General features: G+C 57.3%; 3 protein-coding genes across 4 annotated transcripts; all 3 read left to right on the top strand.

Annotated features, from left to right (window-relative positions):
• Nucleotides 1-3,242: 3,242 nt before the first annotated feature.
• C1QA (complement C1q A chain) lies at nucleotides 3,243-5,320 on the top strand. Its single transcript, XM_063176775.1, has 3 exons — nucleotides 3,243-3,362; nucleotides 4,053-4,223; nucleotides 4,347-5,320. The coding sequence occupies exons 2-3, from the start codon at nucleotides 4,061-4,063 to the stop codon at nucleotides 4,913-4,915; spliced, it is 732 nt and encodes a 243-aa protein (XP_063032845.1). The 5' UTR covers nucleotides 3,243-3,362; nucleotides 4,053-4,060; the 3' UTR covers nucleotides 4,916-5,320.
• A 1,033-nt stretch (nucleotides 5,321-6,353) lies between these two features.
• Nucleotides 6,354-8,444, top strand: C1QC (complement C1q C chain). 2 transcript variants are annotated; one of them, XM_063176757.1, is made up of 3 exons: nucleotides 6,354-6,445; nucleotides 7,093-7,282; nucleotides 7,499-8,444. In XM_063176757.1, exons 2-3 carry the CDS (start codon nucleotides 7,102-7,104, stop codon nucleotides 8,050-8,052), a joined length of 735 nt encoding a protein of 244 aa, XP_063032827.1. In that variant the 5' UTR covers nucleotides 6,354-6,445; nucleotides 7,093-7,101; the 3' UTR covers nucleotides 8,053-8,444. The 2 variants fall into 2 exon arrangements, with proteins under 2 accessions (XP_063032827.1, XP_063032826.1); XM_063176756.1 differs by lacking the exon at nucleotides 6,354-6,445 and adding an exon at nucleotides 6,526-6,685.
• A 905-nt stretch (nucleotides 8,445-9,349) lies between these two features.
• C1QB (complement C1q B chain) lies at nucleotides 9,350-11,801 on the top strand. Its single transcript, XM_063176980.1, has 3 exons — nucleotides 9,350-9,458; nucleotides 10,638-10,797; nucleotides 11,111-11,801. The coding sequence occupies exons 1-3, from the start codon at nucleotides 9,441-9,443 to the stop codon at nucleotides 11,677-11,679; spliced, it is 747 nt and encodes a 248-aa protein (XP_063033050.1). The 5' UTR covers nucleotides 9,350-9,440; the 3' UTR covers nucleotides 11,680-11,801.
• Nucleotides 11,802-12,354: the final 553 nt, after the last annotated feature.

Genomic DNA, 12,354 nt, shown 5'->3' with positions numbered 1-12,354 from the left:
TCTCAGAGTGCCGAGCCCGCCACAGCCCCGCTCCCGGCGAGGGAGGGGAACACTCTCAGAGTGCCGGGCCCGCCACAGCCCCGCTCCCGGCGAGGGAGGGGAACACTCTCAGAGTGCCGGGCCCGCCACAGCCCCGCTCCCGGCGAGGGAGGGGAACACTCTCAAGAGTGCCGGGCCCGCCACAGCCCCGCTCCCGGCGAGGGAGGGGAACACCCTCAGGGTGCTGGACCCGCCGCAGTCCCGCTCCCGGCGAGGGAGGGGAACACCCTCAGGGTGCTGGGCCCCCCGCAGCCCCGCTCCCGGCGAGGGAGGAGAACACCCTCAGGGTGCCGGGCCCGCCGCAGCCCTGCTCCCGGCGGAGAGAGCACCCTCAGGGTGCCGGGCTGGGCCTTCCAGTGCCGGCAGCTGGGCCTGCAGAAGCCTCCGCGATGGCGCCGTGCCGTGCTCGGGCTGGCTCGCCGGCAGCTCTGGAGCCACGGCTGTCGCTGTCAGTGTCTCCCCATTGCCAGAGGGCAGCGTCAGATGGGGTGTTGGGGATAAATCCTTCCCTCTGACGGTGGAGAGGGCCTGGCACAGGTTGCCCAGAGAAGCTGTGGCTGCCCCATCCCTGGAAATGTCCCAGGCCGGGTTGGACATGAAAAGTGTCCTTGCCCGTGTCAGGGGGTGGAACAAGATGAGCTTTAAGGTCCCATCTAACCCAAACCAGCCTGGGATGTCTCAGCTGCAGATCCAGAGGAGGAGGAGGAGTAGTTGTTCAGAGGATGGGAGAGGAAGGGTGCCTTGACCACAGGTACTCTGAAAGTCAAGTGAGTGAGCCTAAACACTTCTCAGAAATCTCAAGGATCTGTGGGAGGGAACACCTGGACCAACACCAGCTTCCCGGAGATGCTGGAAACCCACAGCCAGCCCCTGTAACTGGGCATTTAAATGGGGTTAAGGGGACAGCAGAAGACAAAGGACACAGAGCATGAGGACACAGCCATCAGTCAATGCTGGATGAAATGATGGAGTGCTCTAATTTGGGCTGTATATTAAGAAAGGCCAATAGGACAGAAATACAATTACTGTCCAGAAACACCATTTGGCAGAGGTAGATCCTTTCAACTTACCTATGATCTTGTCTCGACATGGTTACAGGTTGAGTTGATAGGTGAACTCTGCTGATAAAATAAAATCACATTTCTTCTGGGCATCTGATTTATTATGGAGCAACATTTTGATTTAAAATGTGTAACATATTGCATTAACCAGGCATCTAGTCAATGAATTAAAGACCAAGTCAGTGACAGATCTTTGTTGGCAAGGGTCTCTGGACTGAGTTTTGGTCATTGCCTTTTTCAACTGTTTTGAAAATGATGCAGCACCTCCCTTGGGAATGCAGGAAGCAAAAGGCAGAGAGGATAGGGGGTTTGTCAGCCCCTTGGACTTTGGAGTCACCCTAATCCTAGGTCTGCTTACCATCCTCTTTCCTTGGATATCCTCCCCTGAGCCCCAGCTCCAGGCCAGGGCAGCTGCCACAGGACTCCTGAAAGGATACTCAAGGGAACACGGATGAGAAGCCCCCTCCTCACTGCCCACTGTGTCCCCCATGGGAAGGCCTGGGTGGTCCCCAGGGTCCCAAGGATGTTCACCTGCTACAGTCACTGTGGCATGTCCCATGCCCATGTGATGGGGTTTGGGGACTGGTGGCATCTTGGGGATCTTTTCCTGCAGAGCTGAATGTGCACCCCTGGACTCATTCCCTGCACTCAGTGATAGGAGGTGCTGGTGTTTCACCTCGAGGCCACACTCAGTTCCTGGGGTTGCCCAAATCTGGTTGGTGCAAGACACAGCTACCCAAAGGGACCTGAGAGCATCATCAGTGCCAGACACCCTCATCTTTTCCCACTCTGCTCTAGACACCAGGTCCCCAAAGCACTGAAGTGAGGGCAGCGGGAAGGAGATTGTTGGACCACAGACTATCCTGAGCTGGAAGAAACCCCCAGAGATCATCAGTCCCACTCCTGGCCCTGCACAGACACTCCAACAATCCCATCCTGAGCCTCAGAGCATTGGCCCAACACTCCTGGAGCTCTGGCAGCCTTGGGGCCATGACTGTTCCCTGGGGAGCCTGGGCAGTGCCTGCACCCTCTGGGGGAAGAACCTTTCCCTAATATCCAGCCAAAATACTCGAGGCCCAGCTGAGCTACACAGGCACTGATGATACTTTTGCTGGATCCTGCTCCATCCAAGTGCAGTGCCAAGGTGGGCATTTGGAGGGGTCAGCACCCAGCAGCACCATGACAAAGTGACAGACACGCTGCCCATCAGCCAGAGCAGAAGCCTCCAAGGGTGATCTCCTGCCCTGAGCATCCCTTGGGTGGCTGTGACACCTGGTACTCCCATCACCTGTCCCCTTGTGCCATCTCAGCAGCCTGTGGGCATCCTCCAGTCATGTTGCTTTGTTCCAAGTCACCACCAGCTGTGGGATCTCAGCGCCTCAGGACTGATGTGCAGAGTGACTGAGACCACCCTTGGGGGGCTCGGGAGTCCTGGAATGTTGCCAGCAGTGTCTGGTGGCTGGACTTTGATCCTGCACGGGAGACGACACCTGTATGAGGATGGGAGGATTTCACTGGGGTGAATGGTGAAGGGATAAGTTAATTAGAGTGTGAAACACAGGGTTTAGGATTTCTGTACAGGGGGGTCTAAAGAAGTAAGATGGAGGAATTGGGGTGTGTCCTGTCCTCTTCTTCTTCTTCTTCTTCTTGGCCTCCATCTTCTGTGGTGATGTTGGCACTTTGGGATTGGTTATTACTAAAAGTGCACTGGTTAATAAGGGTAAAAGGTATTGGGGAAAAATGATAAATATTGTATACGTAATTTTGAGTATAAAGATAGGTGACCGCCCCGGGGGCTCTCAGTGTGCTCATGGCTGGCTGCTGTGCAGACTCTGTCGGGCCGAGAGAAAATCTTTTAGATAAACAATTAATAAACACCAAGACTGAGAAAAGATCTGAAGCCTTTTCTCGTCCTTTGAAGCGCGGGCTGTCCAAGGCCACCCCGGGCCTTTCCAAGTCACCCAAACAGCCGAGAAACTGACAACCAGCCCCTGCTGCTGGGCCAGGCTGGGCACCCAGTGGTGCTGCACTCTCCCTGACCAAGCTGTTTCCAGTAAAGCCAGAGTCAAGCATGGAAAGGGGAACAAGTTTCTTTCTCTTAGAGAGAAAGTGAAACTCAACACATCCCTTCTCCAACCAGGCAAACTGCAGTGCATGCAAGTTCATTCTCCCCACCCCTCTCTTCTTCCTCCCTACTCCCAGAGAAGAGCTTCCAGCAAACAGAGCTGCTCACACTGCCCTGTCTTCAGCCTCTGCACCAAGGTAATTCACCACAAACAGCTGGGGACACTCTCCTCTTCTGCCACCACTTTCCAGTCCTTGCTCCCTGTCCTCCTTTGTTCTTCACTTCCCCCTCCACAAGGGCTTAAAGTAGAAAAACAGGGAGAAGATGGCACGGGGGAAGAGGAACCTGCAGGGATCTGTCCTTGCTCTGTGTGATTGTGGACACTGCTGGGCTCTGCAGACTTGTCCCAGGCTGAGAAGCTCCGATTTTGGGATAGATCCATGTCCTCTCTCCCAGCTCTGCATGTTGGAGGTTTGGATATCATTTGCCCTTTTCCCCTTTCCCGTTTAGCACTGTTGTGTCTTTGCATCCTTTCCTCCCTTGTGCTCTCTATCCCATGGGGCCACTGCCCCACACAGCAGTGCTTCTCCCCCCAAACTGGAATAAACATCCTCTACAGGCATCTGAGGTGCCCCTACCCATGCCCAGGACATGGAGGAAAGGGTATGTGCCATGCTCCATGTCCTGGGCTTTCCAATCCCATGGGCATGCTAGAGATTTTCAGTGCCATCAGTGATTTCGGATCACACAGCCTCAAAACCCTTCCCTGCATGTGGTGTCCGGTTATGCATGCTGGACAATTCAGTAGATCTGTGGATGCATCTGATGAGGGCACCTGCGTGTCTGTGTGTGTTTGCCTCCATCCCCAATTCATCCCTGTGCTGTAGGAAGCAGGATGCACCCTGGATTCTTGCTGGCAGCCAGCATCCTGGCAGCAGTGCTGGGCATGGCCCTGCTGGAGGACGGAGTCTGTAGGGCACCAGATGGCAAGAATGGCTCCCCTGGAGTCCCTGGCCGTGATGGGAGGCCAGGGCAGAAGGGTGACATGGGAGAGCCAGGTAAGAGGAAGCTGGGGATGTTGGGGGCCCGGGAGCCTCTTGGTCAGAGCATCCCAGGCTGTGGGAGCAGCTCAGGAGATGCCAGATGGGCATGAACTCCTTCTCCTCCCCTCTTCTCCCCAGGGAGAGCAGCACTGAGCTCTAGCATCAAGGGATCCAAAGGGGATGCAGGTGAACCAGGGTATCCTGGCCCACCAGGCCTACGTGGCTCACCTGGCCGGCCAGGCCCTCGGGGGATGCCAGGGCTGCCAGGGCCACCGGGGCAGAAAGGGCAGGCTGGCAATGCTTTGGAGCACCCGCGTCCCGCCTTCTCCGCCTCCAGGCTGGCCCCGCCTCGCGCAGGCACCACGGTGGTGTTTGACAGGATCATCACCAACGAGGAGAACTCCTACAGCCCCCAGACTGGGAAGTTCACCTGCAGCATTCCCGGGCTCTACTACTTCAGCTTCCAGGTGGTGTCCAATGGAGACCTGTGTCTGAGCATCACCAAGAACGGGCAGCGCATGGTCAGCTTCTGCGACAACAACAGCCGCGGCATCCTGCAGGTGAACTCGGGCAGCAGCGTGCTGAGCCTGGCCAAGGGTGACCACGTGTTCCTGACCACCGACCCTGTCCGGGGCAGCTCCATTTACAGCGGCTCCGAGGCTGACAGCGTCTTCAGCGGGTTCCTGGTGTCCCCAGAGACAGCCTGAGGGACTCCCACAGCATCGTGGGGTGTCTGCCCGCCTGGCTGCACCCCGCTGGGTGTGTGGGAGGCTTTAGTGCCACAGCACATGGGGATGGTTGCAGGCTGAGCATCCAGAAATGTTCTGTGCATTCCCAACTGGCCAAGCTGTGGGTCACCACTGCAGCGCTCACCTCCATGCTGAGCCTGCCTGCACTGTCCTGGAGGCTGTGGACTCTCATCCCTTTCTCCTCCTGGGCACTCAAGCTCCACTCCCAGTTGTCACCAGCTGTGGCTCTTTGCTCCTGAGTGGGAAATCACTGCCTGCTGCTGCTTCTGCTCCACTAACCACTGCAAAAGCCTTCCTGGCACTGGGACACATCCTGTCACAACCTCCCCATCAGTATAAATAAATGCTTCTTCTACAACTACACCTTGGGGTTTTTTTTCTACTCATGCATATTCCCTGAACCATCAATATCCTGGACCCCTTCCCAAGCTGCCAGGGAGAGAAGTGATTCCAGCTTGCCCCTGGTACTGCAAATGCAGAAGGACAGGGAGGAATGGAGTGTCCAATCAGAGCTTACACTTCCAGGGAAGAATAAGAAACATCTGGGATAGGGCTATGTGTGTCCTTCTCTGCTGAGCCCAAGGTTACTGTCCTGCAGGGGAAAACACAGGCAGCAGATCCTGTACCTCACCTGCAGGGTCCCAAGTTGGCACCCAGACTCTCCCAGGAAGGCAGAAGGCAGCTGTGGTCCTCTGGCATTACAGCAAGGAGGGACAGGGACATTGGGACATGGATGGGGTTGTGGGGTGATGTCGGTGGAGCTGCCATCAGATGCCACCCCCTGGGACTGCTCCTCAGGGGAGCTGCTCCACAAACACTGGGCACTCAAATATTCCCATTCCTGGAGCAATGAGGAGGAGGCTCTGTCACCTGCAGGGTGCAACACCCCAGTGAGGGATCTTGGGGCCTCACCGAGTCCCGCATCCAGCAGAACCTGGTGGGGCATGGGGAAGGGTGCAGATCAGAAACTCTCAAAGGGAAGCATCTCCCAGTCCTATTTAGGGGTGCAGCATCTTCCATGAGAGCCAGGCAGTGACCTTGCAGCAGCCCCTCAGTGCCACAGGCATCTCCAGCCCACTGGAGGCTGGCTCTGCTCCCAAGCTGCCCTTCTGCTCAAAAACAAGGGAAGTAAGAGGGAAAGCAGGGGATCTGGGGTGGGGTATTCCCTGCACTGGGGAGTTGTGCCACATCTCTTTGAGCTGTGCCCCACCTCTTTCCTTGCAGCCCTTCCTGTTGCAGTGGCACCAGTACAGGTTTCGCTGGAGAGCCAAGAAAGTGCTGTCTCAGCAGAAAGCATCAGGCAGGAGGATGTGAAATTTGGCTGGGAACAGCTCGGGTTCCGTGTTTACGAGGGCCCTTTACCCTTTCCTAACTCTGGGACTTCCTCTGTGAGGGTGTCGGGGAGCCGCGCCCACCGCGCTTTGCTGGCAGTGAGCACACGCCCAGCGGGACCTGCAGCCTGGCATCCCTGCCCTGTCCCCACCAGAGGTAAGAGGGGCTGCAGGGTCCCTGTCTCGAGGGTGGGACTGGGGGTCCAGCAGCGTGGCACATTGCTGGAGAGGGTGATAATGAGAGGAGGATGTGAAAGAGAGAGGAGGAGGAGAGGATGAAGGCAGAGGCACTGACGGGCTGCGCACATGTGATGGACACAGGATGGACCAGCTGATGGAAGGATTGATCCTGATGGACAGAGCCAGGACAGTCAGGCTGCTGCTGGAGGAGAGGGAGGTCAGATGTGTGCAGGGAGTTCCAGCCTCGGTGCAGCACAGGGTGACAGTCTGCAGTGGTGTGTGCATCTCCAGGGTTTGGGGACACTGCACTCAGAGGGCTGGGGGCTGGCCATGGGCTTGGGGCTGGCCAAGGAAGGGTACCTCAGACCTCATGGCTCCATCCAGACAGAAAGTCCAACTCACACTGTGCCATCGGGGGCTGCCCTGGGGTTGGAGGTGAGCCTGGGGCCCATCTCCACATATCCACCTCCCCACTGTCCTGCAGTGTGTATAGGTGGGACATTGAGAACGCACGCAAGGCATCCAAGTGTTGCTGGTATATCCAGGCTCCTTTTCTCCATGTCCTGCAAGCCACGCTGCTGTGACCCCTCACTCCAGCCCTTTCTTTCACTTTCCATGCTACAGAACACCAAAATGGAGAAGAGATTCTGGGAGCAGCTCTATCTGGCCCTCACCCTCCTCCTCCTGAATGTGGGCTCTGCTGTGACTGTAGAGGACCCTCACAGCTGCTATGGAGCTCCAGGTCTGCCAGGCATGCCAGGTATACCAGGCAGGGATGGCCGGGATGGACTGAAGGGAGCCAAAGGGGAGCCAGGTGAGTGAGCAAAGAGGGAAACCACACGGGCTCTTGCAGGGCTGCACTGAGTCCTCAATGGCTGGTCTGCCTGGGTTTGCAGGATGTGGAGAGCTTTCTCTGTAGTCAGGTGGAAGAAGCAACAGCACTCCTCTGCCTAAAAGAAGGGGCTAGAGAAGCCTCTCCCCACATCCTGCCATTGACACTGACTCCCTTTCACTGCCCACCATCCCACAGGTATCCCAGCTTCTACAGAGCTAGGGCCCAAGGGCATGAAAGGGTCACCAGGCCCCCCTGGCCCTCCAGGCAAGCCTGGCCCGCCTGGGCCCCCTGGTCCAATGGGAATCCCTGGGGCGGCAGGCCTTGCCGGCCCCCCGGGAATGCCAGGCACCTCCATGCAGAAGCTGCAGTCAGCGTTCTCAGTGACCAGGCAGACCAGCCAGTACCCCTTGAAGAACGTCCCCGTGGTTTTCAACAACGTCATCACCAACACCAACCACGACTACAACATTGCCACGGGCAAGTTCACCTGCAGGGTCCCCGGGGTCTACTACTTCGTCTTCCACAGCTCCCACACAGCCAACCTCTGCGTCATCCTGCACAAAAACGAGAGGAGGATGGCCAGCTTCTGCGACCACAGGACCAACACGGTGCAGGTCAGCTCGGGGGGGACGCTGCTCCACCTGGCTGCTGCCGACGAGGTCTGGCTGGGAGTGAATGACTACAACGGCATGGTGGGCATTGCCAACTCCGACAGCATCTTCTCAGGCTTCCTGCTCTTCCCAGACTAGAGGATCAGCAGAGCTCACCCCAGCACCCCAGCGCCTTCTACCTGCCCTGAACTCACTGCTCGCTGCTGGGCTTCTCCTGCTGCTCCCAGTTTCTCTGCAGGGAGGGCATCGAGCCCAGCAGCCAGACCCCCCCTCAGTCTGGGGGCTGAGCCCTGGTAGCTGCTGCACAGGGGGAACAGGAACATCTGCAACATCTGCACCCAGAGTGATGGTGCTGAGCTCCTGGTCCTGCTGGCACTGCCGTGTGCATCCCCCCTGCTAACCCCACATTACCTCAGAGGTCTCCCTGTTTTTCCCCTCCCCACCTGGGCTGCCTGAGATTCAGCAGGCTGCAGCAGCCTCTTTGCCATGACCTGGCTGTGGAAAGTGTCAATAAAACCTTCCCCAGTGCACCTGGTGTAGTGTGTTGTTTCCTCTATGTGGTGTGCACAATTGTGCACGTGACATCTGGCCATCTGTGTGGCATCAGCACCAGAGACCACCAAGGCTCACCAGCATCAGAGACCACCCCACCGCCCCCCACACCTGGCTTTGCACAGGGGGTGGGACCCCTGGCTGCTGCAGGAACGGGATGGTTCCTGTGTCCCCACACAGCCCCTATCAAGAGGGCACCAAGACTCATCCAAGCAGGACCCTGATATTCCCCTTTTCTCCAAAGCTCTACAGGGGCACAGACTGCAAAGGAAACCCCAACACCATAGTGGGACATCCCTGGGGTCCCTACCAGGATGGGGCAGGGGAAGCACTCTGGCTTTCCTGAGCCAAACCAAAGGAGCTGGTGGACACAGAGCCCACCAAAACCCAGCAGGGATTTCTCCTGGTGTCACACATTGAAGGGTGGAACAAGGCAGTCTCCTCTCCAAATGTCCTGTACTTCACTTCCACAAGGCCATAGCCAAAGCAGGGAATGCTTTTCCCACAGGGCAGAATCACTTCCCATGCACAGTATTTAGGAGGGGCACGGACTCAAGGTGATGGATGCTGAGACCCTGCAGCATCCCCTGGGCCTGCAGAGCTGGAAGCACGTGGAGCAGCCTGAGGGGTGCTGCCTGAGTGCATGCACATCTCTGCAGCTCTGTTGGGTTACCTTAAACTCATCTGGAGCTCCAAAGAGTATTCCTCATAGCAAACACCCCTGAGCAGGACCCTGCAGGGCAGAGCTGTGGCTGGAGGGGCTCGGGGTGCTATTTGGGGATGGCTTGTCCTGCTCAGCTGACAACAGCATTTGTGGAGGATGTGAAACTGCCACAGAAAAAGGACAGGAGCTAAAGATAAAAAGGGGATGTGTCCCAGATCCTTTCACAATAGCCCTTGCAGGAAACTTCTGCTTCTCTTCTCGGGCATTTCTGAGCAGGACGCTGGGGTGTCCCGCTCCATCTCCCCACCTGATGAACAGGGCGCTCAAGGTAAGAGCAAGACTGAGCCCAAGGTTCCCCCCGCAGGCAGGAGCACGTGGGGAACCCAACCCTGGCAGGGTGACAGTCACCGGCATTGCTGGCACTTCCCTGTGGCCTGGGGCAGAGAGAAACTGGGGGTGGAGGTGCTGGGCTGGGGGTGGTGGAGGTGCTGGTGGGACCCTGACCCCTCCTGCTCTGCCTGGAAGAAGGAAAACATAAAAGCAGAGATGGCAGAGTTCCAGAAGGGTTATCAGGGACTGAAAGGTGCATCAGTCTGAAAGGTGCCCTGGGGGTGCTCTCCTGCCCTGAGAAGCTCTTGTCTTCTGATGGCTGGGAGCTTGTGGATCGGTCTTTGTTCCTGCTGCACCCAGTTCAGAACGGCTGTGGCTGAAGGATCCAACTCACCAATCTTTTGTCCTGCTGGCACCAGAGCTTCAGCACTGGGAAAATCCACCTGGGATGGGGGAGTTGTGGCTGGGGTGCTGTGATGTCCAGATCCAGCCCCCAAATGCCCAGTGCTTATCCACATGCACCCACACCAGGATCTGGGGGAAGGAGTCGGGCAGGAAGGGCAGGAGGAAGGTCAGACCCCAGGCATGGAAGCCCGGGTAACTGTCCCAAGAGGCTTGTTAGATACAGAAATGCCTCTGGCATTGAGCAGCTGTGTGGCAGGTCACAAGGGGAGCCGGTGGGATGGAGGAGGGAGGTTTGGGGGCTCATTGCCATCTTCAAGGACTGGCACTGTCCCTTAGACATGCTGGTGGAAGGCATGGCCTGTTCCCTTGCAGATGACAAAACTGCTGTGGTTGGGTAAGGGTTTTGCCCTGCAAGTATGGCCCTGAGATGAGATGGGGAATTTCTCCTGCAAGGCAGCAGCATGGCCACGTTGGACATCAGATCTCTGAGATAACCTGTCCCAAATATTCATGTGGCTGAAGCAGTGGGCACTTGGAAACTGGGGATTTAAGAATGACAAGAGACTGCAGACCCTGCCTTGCCCAAGGGCTATGGTTCTTTGCTCCAGGGCCAGCAGGACAGTGAATTTGGCTCTGCAGTAGGATGTTTTCCCTCCCTGATCGTATTACCCAGACTTGCTTGCAGTCACCATCTTTCAGAGCAGCTCAGAGTGCCTTCCCCAGCCCTCCCACCACCCAGGGAAGCCCCCAACACCGTTCCATGCTCCCACAGATGTGGATCATGTGGGCTATGCTGCTCTGCCTGGCTGGAGGGCAGCCTGCCAGTGCCACGCTCTGCAGGACCCATGGCACCATCCCGGGCATCCCAGGATTACCAGGACAGCCTGGCAGCGATGGCAGGGATGGGGAGGATGGCCCAAAGGGTGAGCAAGGTAAGGAAGAGGCTGCAGGTGGGTAAAACACTGTCTTGTGACTGCCAAGAGCAGAGAAACATAGTGCCGGGCACGTGGTCCTGGGAAAGCAACCCATTTCCACCAGTTCTTTGAGGTCTTGTCAGGTGGGGATGATGGAGCACCCCAAGGAACCTGGGGAAGGAGGGGGATGACAGCAAGGTGTGTCCCACCTGCCTGTTGGGCAGGGTCTCCACTGGCCCACACCCAGCACAGGTTTCCTTGCTCGTGCTCCCTCTCTGCAGACAAATGGAGCTTGGCTGTGACCACAATGACTCTTCCTCCTCTTTCCTAGGGCCCTCTGGCCAGAGTGAAGAATGGAGAGGGGAGCTGGGAGTCCCAGGAGCACCGGGACAGCCTGGGAAGGTCGGTCCCATTGGCATGCCAGGTATAGAGGGCTTACCAGGTAACATGGGACCGCCTGGCCCCGTGGGAGAACCTGGTGACTACAAGGTCACCTTCAAGTCCGGGTTCTCGGCCGCCAGGGTCATGAGCTCCTACCCGCGCCGGGAGCAGCCCATCCGCTTCGAGCGCGTGCTCACCAACGAGCAGGGCCACTACGAGAACCGCTACGGCCGCTTCACCTGCCGCGTGCCCGGCACCTACTACTTCACCTACCACGTCACCTCCCGCGGCAACCTGTGCCTCAACATCAAAAAGGGCCAGGGTGGCAGCAGGGGCGAGAGGGTGGTCACCTTCTGTGACTACGTGCATAACAGTTTCCAGGTCACCACGGGTGGCGTGGTCCTCAAGATGGCCATGAATGAGTCTGTCTGGCTGGAACCTACAGAGAAGAACTCCTTGGTGGGGCTGGAGGGGTCTGACAGCATCTTCTCTGGCTTCATCATCTTCCCTGAGGCTTAGCCCACTGGAGATGTGTCTGTGGCCCTGCAGTGCTAAGGACTCCCCTGGAAACTCTTTGCTCCCAAATTGGTGCTTGAAGCACGCTGCTGCCATTCTTGCACAATAAATTACAGTTCTTTGCACTATTGGTCCCTTTCTGGATAGGATTTGCCTTTTTCCTCACAAATAATTTTCACACAATCAGGGTACTGGTTCTTGCCCTCTTGGGTGCAGCCCAGGCTCATTAGCTTCTCATTACTGCTGAGTAGAGCCAGACAAGTCATGCAGTTCCTGCTGCAGACCAGGGCGAGTATCTCTGTCCAGAGCCACCCAAAGGGTCCCAGCCCAGGGTTAGGAAAACATGGAGAGGCAGCTCAGCCTTTAGCAGGGGGCAGGGCAATGCCAGAGTGGGAAAACTGGGGCCACTGGGTGCTGGTGGTAGGTGGGGAGATGCTGGAGGTGGTGCTGTACTGGAGAGTCCTGGCAGTGGCAGGATCTGGGGACACCAACCTCTCTCACACTTTTTTTTGGGGGTGGTGGTAGTGACAGAAGTACCCACAGAAGGCTGTCAAAGCTTGTGACAAGGCAGGGTAGGTCAGCGTGGGCCAGAAAACTAGATGCCATGATGGGGGTGGTGTGGAGGACACCCCCACTACAGCCTCCAGACCCCAGCACAGAACTGTTCTCCACCTCCTG

The sequence above is a fragment of the Melospiza melodia genome, chromosome 26 (assembly GCF_035770615.1).
Source record: "Melospiza melodia melodia isolate bMelMel2 chromosome 26, bMelMel2.pri, whole genome shotgun sequence".
Taxonomy (NCBI): Eukaryota; Metazoa; Chordata; class Aves; order Passeriformes; family Passerellidae; genus Melospiza; species Melospiza melodia.
Note: the sequence above shows the minus strand (reverse complement) of the source record. Positions and strands in the feature narration are given on the sequence as shown.

Bases quoted from the DNA above. Each gene is read 5' to 3' on its own strand.
- C1QA (XM_063176775.1), top strand. From the start codon at position 4,061: ATGCACCCTGGATTCTTGCTGGCAGCCAGCATCCTGGCAGCAGTGCTG. The intron at 4,224-4,346 runs GTAAGAGGAAGC...TCTTCTCCCCAG, and splicing joins GGGTGACATGGGAGAGCCAG to GGAGAGCAGCACTGAGCTCT.
- C1QC (XM_063176756.1), top strand. From the start codon at position 6,611: ATGGACCAGCTGATGGAAGGATTGATCCTGATGGACAGAGCCAGGACA. The intron at 6,686-7,092 runs GTCAGATGTGTG...TCCATGCTACAG, and splicing joins TGCTGCTGGAGGAGAGGGAG to AACACCAAAATGGAGAAGAG. The intron at 7,283-7,498 runs GTGAGTGAGCAA...ACCATCCCACAG, and splicing joins GGGAGCCAAAGGGGAGCCAG to GTATCCCAGCTTCTACAGAG.
- C1QB (XM_063176980.1), top strand. The intron at 10,798-11,110 runs GTAAGGAAGAGG...CCTCTTTCCTAG, and splicing joins TGGCCCAAAGGGTGAGCAAG to GGCCCTCTGGCCAGAGTGAA.